The 16,558-nt window shown below is 42.5% G+C and overlaps 1 protein-coding gene across 2 annotated transcripts; it reads left to right on the forward strand.

The window, feature by feature from the left end:
• The first annotated feature begins 668 nt into the window (after nucleotides 1-668).
• On the forward strand, nucleotides 669-15,927 carry FAM241A (family with sequence similarity 241 member A). Of its 2 annotated transcripts, XR_014184016.1 has the most exons (3): nucleotides 669-827; nucleotides 13,040-14,234; nucleotides 15,541-15,927. XR_014184016.1 is itself a non-coding variant. In XM_082052144.1 (2 exons), the coding sequence occupies exons 1-2, from the start codon at nucleotides 729-731 to the stop codon at nucleotides 13,283-13,285; spliced, it is 345 nt and encodes a 114-aa protein (XP_081908270.1). In that variant the 5' UTR covers nucleotides 669-728; the 3' UTR covers nucleotides 13,286-15,927. The 2 variants fall into 2 exon arrangements, 1 of the variants encoding a protein (XP_081908270.1); XM_082052144.1 differs by having other exon boundaries at nucleotides 13,040-15,927.
• The last annotated feature ends 631 nt before the right edge of the window (nucleotides 15,928-16,558 follow it).

Consider the following 16,558-nt stretch of genomic DNA (forward strand, 5'->3'; position numbering starts at 1 on the left):
CCGTAGGACCAAGCCAGCCAGCAGGTTTTAGTACCCATGGCACAACGGTCGGCAGTCCCTGAGAGGCAGCGGGGACCAGAGGCTGTGCTGTGAAGAACAGTGGTGGCCTCAGCATCAACTTTTTCTAAAAAAAATTTTGAATGCGCATTTCTGTGATCCACAAACCAGCAAAGGTGTGCTGGCACAACCTCATGACCCTTTTGGCACCCCATACCCCCCCAGAAGTTTGCTGCACACTAAGTCTTCAGGGTTTGCTGCTGCATTTCCTTCTTCCTCTTGTGTATTAGCTCGTTTTAAAGGAAAGAGGACCAGATTCAGCTTCAGAAGAGTGAGGCCAGCGTTTTCCCTTTCTCTGTGGAAGAACAGCAAATGCCAACATCTCATCCTGCCCAGAGAGCGCCAGTCGGGCATTCCTCCCCAGACACACGTACAAGGAGCAGTGCTAAAATTCACGCTTTACTAACACCTGGCATTTCCTGGTTTTAATAAAAGGTTGCGAAATAGGGTTGTTGCGGGAGGGTGCTTTATTTAGCAGCAAGCTCACCAAGGCCTTCGGCGGCGCTCGCTAGCGGTCCCACCCAGCAGCAGAGCGCTCCCTCCCCGGCCCCCATCCCAGGGGCCGCCTCCTCCCCGCCCTCCCGCCGCTCCCCCGGACCCCGTGACGGCGCCGCCCCGCCCTGCCAGGCGGTACAGGCGGCAGCGGTGCCTCCGGTCGGGCCGGGGCAGACATGGGCTCGGCGGCGGAGTTGCTGCCACCGCTGCTGGGGGAATGCGAACGGGAAGCGGGGGCGGTGTCCGCCCGGCACCGGCGGCGCCCGGAGGAGCAGGTGAGGGGTCGCTGGGAGGGCGGTTCGCGGCTTGCGGGGCTGCCCCGGGCCGGGGCGAGTAACACCCCCCCCGGCGTCAGAACCGTGAACGCCTTGTGGTGTGAGCTCCATTGCGGCGGGGCTTATGCAACGCAGCCGGGCTGCGCGGTGCTGGAGTGTCCCCCATAGTGTACCCGCCGGGCAGCAAAGGTAGAAGGGTGGTCCCCGCACAGCACACACGTGGTGAACAACCGGCTGGCAGTCGTTGGGGTGCTGTTGTTGTCCCCGTAATTCCCCAGTAGTACAGCTCTCAGTCGTTCTCTTAACGACGTATGTTTGTTCACTAAAGTATTTTAAGCTTTCCGTCTCTTTATTGCTTACGAAATTGGATATATTGTAGTTGGAGAAAAACACCAATTCATTTTTTTACTTGTTTGCTTTCTTCAGGGTGTGCATTTTTATGGCATAGTGGATGGAAGTGAGCTCTGCACTTAGGAAATGAAAGGAGCTGTGTACGTTTCCCTATTGGTAATTGTAAAATGGCTTTCCACGCACTCTTTGTTTTGCAGGCAGCATTGTCCCCATGCTTAGACAAAGGCAGTGTTCTTAATGTACCTTTATTGATGTTTCATTTCAAGAAAAAAAAGAACACAACCTTTTTCATATTCAATACTTGAGTGTAATTGAATGCTCTGAGTGGTTAAGCAAGAGAAATGCACTAGCACTGGTGATTACACAGGAGCAAACAGAGCTGCTGAAGTGCATCCCAAAGTGATTTCCAGACAGTTTTGTTTAATTCCTTAATCACGTCTCTTAAAAGTTCTTATAAGATGTAGGTGTACCCCACCATAAGTGAGTCCTTTCACAGCTAGAATAGCTTAATGTTTGAAAGTGTCTGATAGCACTTGCCTGATGTTACAGCTAGAAGTGGGGCGCTTCTGAAAGATGCGGGTACTTGAGAATTCACTCTGGGACCATTTACGTAAGTCAGTGCATCTTCCTTGTCCCTTTCTCTAGAAAACTGGGGCAGAGCAGGGCACACACCTGAATGGAGGGTAAGGCCATATGCTCTAAAAGAGGCACAGCAGTTCACCTCTCGGTGCCCACAAACCTTTCTGCAGGACATCATGGGAGAGTCAGAAATATTCCCCAGTTCTGGCTGCTGTTTTCCTTCCCTGAAAAAAGAGATTTAAAAAGTTGCATCAGTTCATCTTGGATGTTCCCGCTCTCAAACTGGTTGTAACTCCTGGCTAAGGAGGGAGCTCCCTGCAGGTCACCACTGCTGCTGTCTCAGTGACAACTGTTGTGGTTTGAGGGCTGAAGAACTGCTTTCCAGTGTTGCCTAAATGCTTTTTAAAATAAAGTTTGTAAAGATACTGCTGGGGTGGCCACACTTGGCTGAGAAGCTCTCTTCCCTCTTTTCTCAGGCACAGGTAGTGATCTCGACCCTTTATGACAAGTCAGGCTGTAACATTAGGATAGTAAGGCAGAAACTTTAAATAGGCCATGAGGAAGAAAGAGAAAATCCTTCTATTTACTAGAAATGTTTTACTGTCATAGTGTGGAGTATGATTTCTGCACACTGAGGTGCCAGCAGCTGGACAAATGCTATAATAAACCATATCTGGAAAGAAGGAATATCAGTTGTGTTTATTTACGACACATAGAGAAAGTGAATCTTTTATATAACAACAGTAAAAATAATTTGATAAATAAATGGGAGTATTTTATTTGTATGTGTAGAGAAGACTAAAGCTAGGGAAGGAGTCAGCGGTACATACACTTGCTGCAAACTTCGACAGAAAGTCCCAGATTCTGTTTTTCAAGAGAAGCACAGACATGTAGCTTGTTTTGGAGGGGCTCTTGGATCATCAAGCCTAGTCACATGCTATCACTTTTTTGCTTTCATGAATGTGTCCGGATTTCTCCCACAATAATCAGAACTCCCTGCCCTTTTTCTCATGGAGGGGCTGTTGCTGAACCCTGCTGTTCCAGTGGGCAGGAGTCCCGTTCTCCAGGCTGCTCCTTACCTGGAGGCCCAGCGCTGTTGCTTTGTTTGCTGAGGGTGTTTGCATTCTTAACGTAACTGCTGGTCCTCAGCATGCGTTTTCCCATTTCGTGTTCTCAAGTATAAGTATGTGAAGCACCTTAGTATTACATGTGATGCAGAAGAAATGGGTCAAAATTCGCTTTGACAGCGTTGTAAATTCTTACTATTCTCAGCTGGTGTAAAGTCAAGTCTGTGTGAGAAAATCCTTTGGGCGTTTTTGAGAGGTTTTTTAGGTGAGGATCTCAGGCCGGTATCCTGGGTGTGCTTTATCCCATTTCCTCCAAAATAAATTCAGTTTGTGTAAGATCACACCTAGTAACATAATACTAAAATAATTCTTTCCTGACAAGCAGGACCTAAATAATCTATACAACCTTTCATATTTTTTTTAAGAGAGTACTCTGTAGGAAATTAATCTATTTCTTTAATGTCAAACCCTCTGGCTTTAATTTTCTATTGAAGCTTATTATTATGTCAGCAAGGACAAGCTTAATGAAATTACCGACAGGTGCATTTTTAAAATAATAGAAGGATCCGTTACTAAATGTTATAGCCTTTGGAAATCATTATTGCAATAGACTGTAGAATTACCACCTTCAGTGAACAGGTTTAAAAGCTGACTGGGATGATAATGCTATTAATATCCTTTGTAGATTTGCATGCAAAGATGAGAATAATTACCCATAGTTTAGTCTTTGAAGCACTGCAGAACCTGGGTGATTTCTGCCACTTCTGTATTGCATTGTTGGTGTTCACAAGTGGTGCATGAAGGCACTGAAAGATTCAGCTGCTTCTGAAGCCATAGGAGTAGGTTGCTGCTTCACCCCAAGAGGAAAGAGTTTTTTCCTAACTGTTGATGGTTATTAGTCAGATGCAGCAGTGGTCCTGTATTTTCAACATCGCTAAAGACCTCAAATCTTCTTCCCTAACCCACTTTCTAAAATAGGTTAGCCTTTGTCATATAACTACAGCGTAAATCTCATTAACATCTATAAATGAAGTCACAGAATTAGAATAGAATGTGAGTGTGTAATAGTAAAAGGTGAGGCAGAAGGCCTGTGTTACAGTAGGGCACGAGGCGATGGCAGCAGGAGAGAGCACCTGGTCTGTCCATAGGGACTTTGAAGCCACGGTGTGTTGTAGCAGAAGTAGTTTCTGAAAGCTGGGGCATTTCTGTACTCAAAGTTGTCTGTCTGGGCAGTCATGGGTTTCAGTCTCTTGTAATCGAGTTGAAGGCAATGGCAAAATTCCCAGCTGCTTCAGTGAGGCCAGGATCTCCAAAGTGCTGTCCAACAGCTAAGCTAAAACCAACACTTCTAGAAAATGTCTAAATATGATATATGTATTTGCAAGTACATAAATTAGCTTAGAAAATAATCTTTTCATTAACCTGAGTTTGTAATTCTTTGGCATGTTTTACTGTTATTATGAATAGTGTTTATTTGTGGAGTGTTTTATCTTCTAATAGATGACTTCAGATTTAGAGAAGCTACTACAAAAGGGGTTTGGTGTTTCCCATTGAGAATTATATTGAAGAGGTATGGGTGTCTTAGCTAAGTTCAAATCATGAACCTTTTGAATAAGTTTCCAATATCACTAGTATTTCTCTAGCATGGAAAGAATGAGTCCAGACAGGAATATTAAGAGCTTTGTGGCATCCCTCGTGAAATGTTTCATTGTTGGATGAGTGTCTGGTGTGTTGCCTAGAATGGCATCATTTCAGTCACAAGCCACTTGAAGCCCAGAATGTTTTAAAGTCAACTTGTATGTGTGCGAACTGTGGTGCCTAAGGCTAGAAACTTATTTCTAATTTATTCTGCACTGAGATAATCTGAAAATTGTAGGTTTCTCCTGCTTGCAGTTGTTGGGATTTGTTTCTGAAGGAAAACAGTAATACCTCACATGGAGAACTTAGCTCAAATTTGTTCTGGTTCTACAGATAATTTAACTCTGCTGAAGAGGTTCAGAGCTACATAATAACATGTGATAACTTTCTAAAAAGCATTCATAGGTGTTCTCAGGCTTGACAGCATTTGAAGGAAAACAAACAAAAAAAACCCCTTCAGATACATGTCTGTAAAACCTATAGTAGGTAGGTTAGCATGCTCTGCTTGAATAATGTGAAGAACCCATTTTCTTCAAGAAAAATGTATTCTGGATATAGAAGTGAATAGAAATTTCTTCTCCTTAGAAGGCAAAATTTAAAAATAACAGCTGTTGCTTTTCAGCCAGCCAGTGCATTGATGCCGCGCTGAACATGCGGTGGATTGCAAGCCTTCTGCTGGGTCAAGCTGACCCATTTTTAGTGGGGGAAATTTGATAAACAAAATCCTATGGAAATTAAGTGTTGCAGGTATAAGGAAAAGATGGATTAGAAATTGCTTTTGATCTAGTCTCTGTGTAAAATTGCAGCACGGATGGGATCAAATTACAGGGTCAGCAGTAGGAGCATAAGGAAGAGTGCAGACAGCAGCCTAAAAAGGGGAGAGAGGCAGCGGGTTTTCACATGGGGACTGAAAAGTTTCCTCGCCCTCGGACTCTCCCGTGCAGGGTTCTTGTCTGTGTGAGTTTCTCATCTGGTACCGTATTGGTGGGGAAATTTACTCCTGAAATTATGGGACTCAAACACAGCTTATCGAGGGAAGCCGCTCTTGGTCTTGAAGCCTTCTCTGCTCTGCACACGCAAAAGGTTCAGTATCTGAACAGCCTTTCCTTCTCCTTCACACAAAACCGCTCCTGGTATTTCAAAGTTTGTTCCAGCAACTGTTGATCCTAAACTGGAGTTGCCGTAAGAGCTGACTAAAGCGAACCTGGTGCAGTTGCTTTTCTTATGTTGTTGCTTGTTTCTATAGAAACATCTTGTTTCTATTTCATAAATAGTGTCTAGATTTTTGCTGTGAAATCAACATTAACCCAGTCTTTGGTTTGCAATTTTTTATTTAAACTCTAAGTATGTCACTTTTATTGGTAGCTGTTGTAAAATACTTTTGGTATTAAGAATTTTTTTAGTTTTCTTGCATTTGCCTTTTTTTTTCCCCAAAGGAACAAGTTTAACTTAGTTTTTCTCCTTCTTGTTTTTCATCTAGAAGTCAGGTATGATTTTTTTTTTCCCTCATTTCCTAATCTATTTATCTTTTCATATTTAAATATCAGATTAAAGTTACCTTGAGAAACAAACCTGTTGGGTTTTTTTCTCCAGACAGTTGAAAGTAATTTTGTTGTCTTAATAGTCTGTTGGCTGAGTATCAAGATCTCTTTACTGCTTACATTTACCAGGTCAAATACTAATAGCTAGTTTCATGCTAAGAAAGGATGCAAAGGGAAACTGTTTTCGTCCTGCTGTAGTAGAAGAGGAAGAAGCATTTCCAATAAAATTATTTGCCCTTCTTGGGAAAAATTCACTTATTTTTTAAGAACTTGCTGTTCACCGCACATCTCCAAAGCCTGTCCCTACACTGGGCAGTCGGGTGACTGAATACCGGCAAGAGTGGGTAATTTATTCCTCCCAGACTTATGCTGCTGACTACCAAACTATCAAATATCTGTAGCTGTTTGTTGGCTGGTACGTGTCCCCATCTGCACCCAACAGAAGTTGGTCTCCTATTGTGGAGGGAGGGAACTTGTGGTTTCTTCTGTCCTGGTATCTGTCATCCACTCACTTTCTTACAACATTTTTCCGTGAGACTGAGCTTGAAGTATTTTCACTTTTAGTTGGCATCTTCTAAAAGAGTTGACTTTGTGAGACTCTCTTCTGAACGTTAACGTTCCAGCTTTCAAAAATATAAGAGTATTTTTCAGTAAGTAAACATGTTCCTAAAGTCACATCTCAGAGGCTTTTTTTACATTTAAGTATCTTATAGGTTTCAGCTATCAGATACACCACCTGTTCCCTGGAGTAAAAATAACCACGACTGGAGTAAAATAGATAGTGAGCAGTTAAATACTGCAGAGGAATACTGGGGGAGGAGGGGGAGAAAAAGGAAAATGTGCAGGTGATATCCCTCCATTTCTTTATTTACAGGATTTTTAACATCTCATTTGATGTTGTTAAATGTGTGTTTGCTACTAAACTCAAGGGGTTTCTTTTCTATCTAATGTTACTTGGTTTGTTTTGAAGGACCTTGTACCTTTTGAGTAGTAGAATGTATGATTTGTTAATTTTTTTTAACAAAACATCCTGAATGTGTACGTTCCTTATGTTCATCCATTCCCTCCACCCACAAAACAAAGGCCATTGATCTGCACTCACTTATTTCACTCAGGCAAACAAACCATGTCTAGATCCTCAGGCTAAGTGTCGAAAACTCTGGACCAAGCTGCTGCTTCAGCAGCTGAAACACCTGGAAGGCAAGACTGTAACTATGTGTGTTCTCACGGTTAGTGTCGTGGCAAGGTTACAGGACTGAGAACCGTTGCGGTCACTTCAGAGCTGTTCAGTTTGTGGTCCTCCCACACAACTCATCCAGCCCACTGCTGCCTTTCCTAGTGGCCCCACAGCATCGCACCCATCACGCTCGCCTTGCAGCAGGGGTGTGATGGTGCAGGGCTGTATTTCTTGCAGGAGGCATCCGCTGCAGCTGCCAGAGCAGCTTGGGTTACTCCTTTCAGACCACCTTCTTATGTTGTGGTAGTTTGTCAGGTGTGATCGGCATGTGTCCAGTAAATCCACCCCGTCTGGCAAGTGTGGGGTACCCAGGGTGTGGGCACTGGGCTCCATCACTTGCCGAGGAAAGTGCTGCAGCAGCAGCTGTGCCCCTAAGAGAAGCTGCAGGGACTTCCAGGCAGAGCTTGTTGGCAATGCTGTAAGGACATGTAGTCTTTGTGCAAGGACATTGTTGATAATGACTTTCAGTGAGCCAGCGTTGCTGATAGCAGAAAAAAGAAATGCTACATCTGGGCTCGCATGCTGTCTTTGGTTAGCCACAGGCAAATAACTTCCCGAGCATTGTGGACAGGTTTGTGTCCATTTGTGTTCCACATCCTCCAGGGGCTTCACAAAGTTATTGGTGTGATCTCCAAATGGTCAGGGACAGGAACTGTGTGTTCATCACAATTTGAGGGGAAAAGACCTTGAAGCAGCTGTGTTATATGTAGGAGGTGCAGACAGGGATCAGCTTTAAACAATTGCAGAAAGTTCAGTGCTAACTTTATCCTTCTGTCTTAGTGAGTAGCATATGAATCATTGCAAAGATGGGTTCTTTGGAGAGGTATGTTCTGATGGAATCTTGTGTTTCTTTGTATGGTGAAAAAAACCTTGGTTGGAAGAGGGTAAGCAAGAAAAAGTTCCTGCTCTCAGACTGGTGTGGAGTGGCCTCTGGCTCATGACTTACCATGTGCTTTCTGGAATTTAGGCAGCAGTGAGTCTGGGTGAATGTGGTGGAAGTTTGCCATAGCAAGGGTAGTTAGTGGTCAGAACACATGTAATTGTGTGTTATGTTGATGTTGAACACAACTGGCACGGCCACAGCTGGATGTTTGTTGGGTTCAGTAGGCTGAGTCAACTGTACCTTCTCTGTTGTTTCAAAGCCAGCTCAGCAAAACATTCAATCACATGGGGGTTTTTCAGAAGCACTTCAAGGATGTAGGAACACCAGCTGTGCTGGAAATGGACAGAACTTGTGCATAGTATCTCCTCTGCGATGTCCTCAGAGACTTTCATGCTGAGGAAAGGCTTTTTACAGCACTGAGTCCGAGTGGGCACGTCATGGATCCCCTTCAAGCATCCAAGCCCCTAAGCCATTTGGCCATAATAGCTGGGTAAATTTGGTTACACAGGTTCCATAGTGAAGTTTCTCAGAATTTGGATCTTCAAGTTCTGACTTTCTGCCAGTAAATGGTGGGAGATGGTAGACAACAACTTTGCTGATGAAAATCTGCCATTTTCAATAGGGAGGTTTTATAACATCAAACATCTGAAAAGACAAGAGAAAACTGGGTGCTTGATGGGAACCTTTGGGTACTGCAGTAGGCTTGTGAAGTACAGTGTATGCGCATACATGATGAGCAGCGGGACAGATCAGACACTTCCACTTCTGCTCTGTATGATAACGCTATTTTTAATTTTAAATAATTTAAAGTCAAAAATAGAAACCAAATATGAGTCCTCAGCACAGGACAGACCTGGACCTTTTGGGGCAGGTCCAGCGGAGGCCACCAAAATCATCAGAGGGGCTGGAACACCGCTTCTAGGAGGACAGGCTGAGAGAGGTGGGGTTGTTGAGCCTGGAGAAGGCTGCGGTGAGACCTTACTGTGGCCTTTCAGTACTTAGAAGGGGCTTAAAAGAAATATGTGAACAGACTTTTTAGCAGGGCCTGTTGTGATAGAACGGGGGTAATGGCTTTAAACTGATTATGATGAGGTGGTGAGACACCGGAACAGATTGTCCAGAGAGGTGGTTGATGCCCCATCCATGGAAACATTCAAGGCCAGGCTGGACAGGGCTCTGAACAGCCTGATCTAGTTGAGGATGTCCCTGCTCATGGCAGGGGTTGGACTAGATGACCTTTAAAGGTCCCTTCCAACCCAAACGATTCTATAAAATATTTTTTAAATGAGAAAAAAAATTAGGCTATATGAAAGCATTTAAGGAATATAAAATGAAATGGAAATGGAGACAATGAAGTCATACACAGTGGTGGTAAATTTGTATAAAGGAATCTGCTAGTGTAATTTGCTTTAAGGTCATTGATTATCCCAGTATGTCAAAAATAAAATCACTTAGATTTAAAAGTAATTTAAATTACTCTAAGGAGTAATTCATTACAGCAATTTGATTAAAAAACATTAGGTTAGGAAAAAACTACAGTCAGCATTTCTAATATGTTCTTCTTTAGTTTCATTCACACAGGAAAGCCTCTTTCTCCTTTCTCCTTCAGGAATAATCCTGTATGTGTGTATTTGGTGTCTTTCAGCCAGTTGGAAGAAGAAGGGGAGAGAAGTTGGGGAGGCAGTACTGCCATTCTTCTTTTTTCAGGAGATATTTTGGGCATGCATTCCTCTACGTCCATCTAGATCTCTGGCCGCACTTCTGCTCCCCTGGCTCCTCTTCTTTTGTTTTTAAATGAGGAAGCTCTGTTTTCTGTTTTGTTGGAGGGGAGGTGCTAATAATGGGTACATTTCTCTTTCCGCAAATTTCTAACAGTAGTGTCTGTCTAGCTTCAGGCCAGTGCAGCAAGATTTAGTATTAAAATAGTCCTATGGAAATTAAGAGTCATCTGGGAACTGTGTGCTTATAAAAAAGTGTAGAAAAGTAAAGTAGTATTTGGTTCTGAGGGTTTGAGAGCTACTGGCACATATGTATGCTGCTTTACTACCGCCCTGAAAATCAGTGAGAACTTCCAGCTGCAATGTTAAAGCTTATTTAATTTTTTTTTAGCATTTTGGAGTTTTGTAATGTTACTTGTGTTTGCCCTAATGGTTCTATTTTAGCTATACCTTGGAAGAAACGTATTTGTCCAGCATGTGTATTATTATGCAATATAAAAAAAAGTACCATCTGTGTTTTATGGCTGAACATCTGGTTCTGGCTTCACTTGTTTCTTGCTGAGTTGCCTGAAGGAAGACATACTCAGCCTCTAATAGCTGAAGCAGACTTCGAAATCTTGAGAATTTTCATGATCATTCTGAACAGCTTTAAAAGCTTCAAAAAATGTGGAAAAATAACTTGACACTTGTAATTAAATGCACACTTGTCAGTTTCTGTGCCTAGAAGCCTGCTTTGTGTAATTGCTTTAGGGATTCGTGAATCTACAGCTTGTTTGAGAAGGAGAGGGTGACATGAAGCCTTGCTTAAAAACACCAAAACAAAACGCAAGTACCTAAGTGGCCTAAGTAAGGTGGAATTTATGCTGTACACCCAGCTTAAGAGACTGCTGGGGAAGCCGATGTCTGACAGCTGCCTCACACCAGGAGCAAGGTTCTCCGTGTGAACATGTACAGTTCATTGTGACACAGAGCCCATGGCTGTGTGCCCTCCAGCAGCCCCCTCACCAGGGCTGTACGCAGCTTGCTCTGTGCAGAGGCTTCCAGGATTTTGCTGGGTACCATTAATTAACCAAAGAAATGGTTGGTTTGTTTGTTTTTCTCCCTCCTGGTTGCACATGCTGCTGGCTCAGAGCCTAAGCTACCTTGCTAGAAAACATAGTGATTCGTCTTGCACACATTAACTCGTTCTCTCAGAAGTGGTCTTTGCGCTGTTTGATGTGAAATGCACTCTGATCCCCAACACCATCGTCACGTAGGTATGTGCTTCATGTGGTCTCCGCATGCAGGAAGCAAATAAAAATATTTTCCCTTCCCAGCACATCCTTTCTGTTTTCCATAATTGTTGTGATCAATATACCACTTAGGCTAGTAGTTTGTTTGTCTCCCTGTGCTCTTTGGGAATACAGTGGTGGGAGTTCCTGTAATAACAGTTTGCTTTCTGGGGGTAGCAAGTGCCTTGCCCTGCTCAGTCTGCAGGGGCTCACAAGAGGCTTTGTCTTTCTTGAAGAGAGTACTCTTGAAACCCTGGCATTAGAGTCAACATTTATTAGAATTTATTAAAGTGGAGTTAAAGCCACAATGCTTAAAACTGGGGTCAGCATCTCCAGTGAGGGGGAGAAAATGACACAGGCATGAGAAGTGGGCTGAAAAGAAAGGTGGTGGCTGACAGTTTGTAACCGCCAATACTGCAGTTCTCTATGTTCAGGCTCTTCTGCAGAACCGCAGAAAAGTTGAATACGATATTCATGACTATGTAGGCTTCCTGCATCCCTCCCTTTCTGGGATTCAGTGTTGAAGCTTAAACCAAAATCTTTATGAATAAGCAAATAAAAAAAAAATACCCAAGCACACACAGCTGAGGGACTGTAGGGGTTTTGCTGAGGTTTTTTTTCAGTAGCAGCTGTGGTGCTTTGCGCAGCCTTCATTCAGTCACAAGGTTCTGCTTTGTGGCCTGAAGTCTGGCCTAGAAAAAAAAAAATGTTAGTGTCCTTTGGTCTTTGCTGGATGTTTTTCTGTGGGAATAGGAATTCACTTTATTGCTTGCTCTCTAATGGAGAGCCTGGCACTTCTGTGGGAGGGAATTTCTCTTTCTCCACTGAGACTGTGCTGTGTAACCAGGGAGGCAGAATGGCTTTCATCTTTGAAGACAGAACTAAAGATACGTGTTTGCTTTGAATCCTGGAGTAGGCTAATTGCACATAGAGCTTGCAGGCAATTTGTTGGACCTATTGATCAGTTGACTGAAATATTGATGAGTAGCTGCTGCATGTGTTTTCATTACTGACTAATGGAAGGATTAGAAGACTCATGTTCACCATCTTGAAAGTGTGTTTGCCCTGTTATACCCAAACACATGGCTATAAGGTTTTGTGCAAAGGATCTCTGGACAGTGGGGAAGGAGAGAAAGGATTTCAAGCTCTGATCTAGTTACAATTTACTTGTTGAAAGTCACATGTTTTTTTGCAGTGATATTTAAACATCTTCATCTAAACACGTGCTTCTGCCTTCCTACGCATTTGCCCAATCATTTTCCTTTTTGGGAAAAGTGCAGAACTTGCTTCCCCTCCCTTCACTTCTCTGTACCACCACTTTGCATCTGTGCGGTCCTTGGGCATGTCTTCCTGTGCCCGACTTCCATGGCTTTCTATGCTGACATCAGGATGGATGTTTGCCGCCTTCCTGGTGGAATCCAGTGCTGCTCTTCCAGTGGTGATAGTAGCCCTTGAGTTCCCTGTGCTTTGGTGCAAAATACTTTTTAGCTCATGCTTTATAGTTTTGTATCGTTCTTGCGGTTCTGAAGATATTCTGGAAATAATTTATAACAAATCTACTTCAGTCAAATTACAGGCATCTAATTCCATTTTGGTTGCCCTGACATGCACGTTGCACAGACAGGTAAGATGTATTGACCTACGGGAGAACTCTACTCCTCTACAGTGTCATCTGGAGAGGAGACAGGCTGTCATATGTTTGTAGTATCACTTCAGATGTCCCTAGTTTGGACAAGTGAGCGTCATCATTAACATTGTACCGAAGTCAAAAGCTACCTAACATTTTCAATTTCTCAATGTAAGGAGTAGTTTTATTGCATGTATATCTTATTTTTACGCATTCAAAGAGAAATAGCTGAGACTTGTTCAGAATCAGAATAAGAACTGATTGTATGACGTGTTTCCTAATTTTGTCTTCTGTCCACAGGTCCAGCAAGAACAAAGAAACCACACTGCAGAACCTGTAGTAGATGACTATAAAAAGATGGGGACTCTCTTCGGTGAACTAAACAAAAGCCTTATCAGAATAGGCTTCACAAGGATGTACTTTGGAGAACGGATAGTAGAACCTGTAATTATTATATTCTTCTGGGTTATGCTCTGGTTTCTTGGCCTACAAGCTCTTGGACTGGTTGCTGTTCTGTGCCTTGTCATAATTTATGTACAACAGTAAAATTTTATAGATGCTGTTTGGATTACGTATTTCAACGCTGTCATCATTTCAGTGGATTTAAGTGTTTTTAGGTAAATGGGTGGCATATCAAAAGCTGCAATGCTTCAAATTGGATTTCACTGAACTTTTGATGTTTGGAGTGGGAGGGACTAAAGTTGTGCGTTTTACGCAAAGTCAGCAGTCCCCTACTACATTTTTGAAGGGCAAAAAGGTGATGTTTGTAAAATAATGGTGTCCAGTGTACTGTTTTCTGTACTCTTGGGGCCTTAGTCCAAGGATTGGCTTTTTGTTTCCTCCAGCCTCCAATGTTCTTGCTTTGTATAGTGAAAATTTCCTGTCTGGTTTTAAGAGGACATGTGATGTAAATGTCCTGTTTCACTGTTGGGGGCCATGGCGGGAGGGGGTGGAGTTGGGGGGCTAAGGTTGGTGTGATGTATGTTCCCTGAATCTGCATAATTTGCTATTTTTTTGCTGAAAAGCTAAATGTGTACGAGGGAGATTTGCTAACAAACCCACAACAACAAATGTTCGTAAGGTGAATACAACATCACAACTCAAAAGCATCTTTGGTTAGTATAGTTTATAGTGAGCTTTCCCCCAGGAAACAAGCGATGCCAGCAAAATGCTTTGCTAATGTTAGTGACTTCACACAAGCCTTCAGCTGCTGTTTAGCAGGGTCACAGTCCTATATTGGCCAAATGGTCTAACATAGCTCTGCCTTGGTTTTGGGAATGTACTTGGCTCCTGCTGCTTTTTTTTTTTTTTGCCTTTTTTTTTTTTTCCTTTCCTGCTTGCTCTTTCCCCAGCACTCCTTCTGAAGATAAGTATCTGGATAATCCATGGACTTTGTACGTAGTTGTAGCTGCAGTGTTGGAGAGTTGCCATTCCAGTCAATGCTGGAATATCGTCAGCTTCCTCAGGGTCCAGTGTGAAGCCTCTGAACAACCAGGTACATATCAGACCAGATCTCTTATCGCTTCCCTAATTCACTGCAGTGTGGACCCAAGGCTTTGCATACGTAAGCAAATCAGACCCATTTCCTCATGTAAGGCAAGAACGTAGTTCAAATCAGGTGGTCATTTCATGTTGTAGTTTTAACTAATTCATTTCTACGCTAGGCAACAAAAATGCCTGTCTATACGTGCATGTCATGGGCAACACAAATCGGAGAACAGGATACATACGTTCAAGATCAGGTGCAAAATTCACTTTGCCTCCCCAGGAGCCACACCAGGGGTGTATTGAATATTTCTGAGTTGAATGTGCTCATTTAAAGAAAAGCTGTAAAATGAGCCAGAATCTTTACTAAATAGGCTAGCAATTTAATATTTTCTGTACATTACTTTTAGTAAGAAACTTAATTGCAAAATTGACTTCATCTATAGTAGAATGAAATTCTACATATACTTAATGTAATAGAAGATGTGAAATTTACAGAAAATTACTTAACCTTTTGCAGTGACTTTTTTTTCCTCAACATTTTTATACTAGTGGAGATCAACAACAGATAATTCCTAGTTGAAAAAGTTGAGTCTTATCCAGAGACCTATGAAGTTAAGGGGAGGTCCTCCATGATCCCAGTCCTACAGCTGGATTCTCAAGGCAGATTTTATGCCAACATGAATCACGTTAGTTGCTGGGCTCTAATTCCAGGACCCTTGGCCCCAATACTTACAGGCTCTACTGTTAGTGAAATAATTGTTATTTAGGGCATAAGGTCCAACTCCGTTAAAGTCTTTATGTGCCTAAATGCCATCTGTACACAACTCTGTACTTTTCTAACAAACATGCAGCTTCCTTCTGAGGAGCTGGGTCTCCTCTCAGGATCTTCAGATGACCTTGGCTGTGGATCTAAGAGGCTTTGCTGAACTGGCAGGACTGCAGGGGAGTGGGACTGAGACCCAGCTGTGTGTTTAGATGGCAACCTGTGTTGACTGGCACCTAGTTAAGTAGTTATGCTCATGACAGGGAAATGTTTGAGGACAGGAGGTGATCCTGCATACAGGGCTTTGTTATTCACAGCTGGAAGTCCCAAAGCAAACAGCACATATGGCTGATCTCAGTGGCTGGAGCTCTGTACTCACAAGTGCCTAGGGGAAAACTTTTTTTTCACATACCTTAGAAAGCGGAACGTGTGTTTACACCTTTGCATATTTGTATAGACATATTGGTGGGTTTATGTGCATTATTCTCTTGTGTAAGGGCTGTACTACAAAAGCATCTTGTCATAAATAAAATATCCTTTCTTCCCACAGTCAAGTTACTGTCCAGAGGACCTTGTCCAGTTCCTTTCGTCCTGTAGGAAGAAGTGTCTGTGTGGTATCCTGGTTGCAGTAGTGCTCTGTGTAAAGCCCTGTGTTGTGAAATGGCATGCAGTGTTTCCTTGAAGTGGTGATTTTGCTCTGTATATAAGGAAGGGGGAACAATGAACCAAGGGTGTGACTGACATGTTCAGTAAAGACATTGCTTATAGGCCTGCAGTGGTTTAGTATGTGCAAAACTATGATTGTTTTGTTAAGTCCTTTCGGTTGTTCTTTTGATGTTCATGTTTGCCTACATGTACTCTAGGGAAAGGTCACTTTTTGACTAAGATTGTGTACAGTGAATGTTTTATATAGTTTATATTAAAAGTAACTTACTAAGTCTTGTCCTTCATAGAAGTTCTTTATATATATAAAAAAAAAAAAAAACTAAAAATTTCCTCCAAATGGAGATAGGTTGACTGAAAAAGAAAAATAATATATTGCATGGAAGATAGCCCTTGCCTGTTTGGTTTCATACATTCCATTGTCTATAAGAATTTGCACCGAATCATCTGTCCTAATTTTGTGCTACTGCTATGCTATCTCCCTGGTGCTTGCAGGAAAGGAAAGAGGAGTTAAGGCAAAAATGGGACTGGGATAGATCAGACATGAAGAATGGAAAATGAAATGCAGTGAAGTGATACATACGTGTCAAAAGAAATCTGACTGTAAACGTGTGCCAAAAGTGAGGGGGGTGGGTGAACACTCCTTGCAGTGTGTTCTTTCTTCCATCCAGACATAGTTCTAAGGCAGAGGAAGCACCAAGCGTTCAAAGGATGTCCATAGCTAAAAAGCAGATGGTTAATTAAAAAAAAAACACCACAATTTCATTTTTGTCTACATAGTAAAAATGGATAATGTTATTTATATCAGTATATATTAATGTTGATAGAACTGAAAGCACCTTTATGCATCTGTGTGTATGACTGTATGAAGGAATTATGTCCCTTAAATTTGCATTAAACAACAA

The sequence above is a fragment of the Streptopelia decaocto genome (genome assembly GCF_964273445.1).
Source record: "Streptopelia decaocto genome assembly, chromosome: 4".
Classification (NCBI taxonomy): domain Eukaryota; kingdom Metazoa; phylum Chordata; class Aves; order Columbiformes; family Columbidae; genus Streptopelia; species Streptopelia decaocto.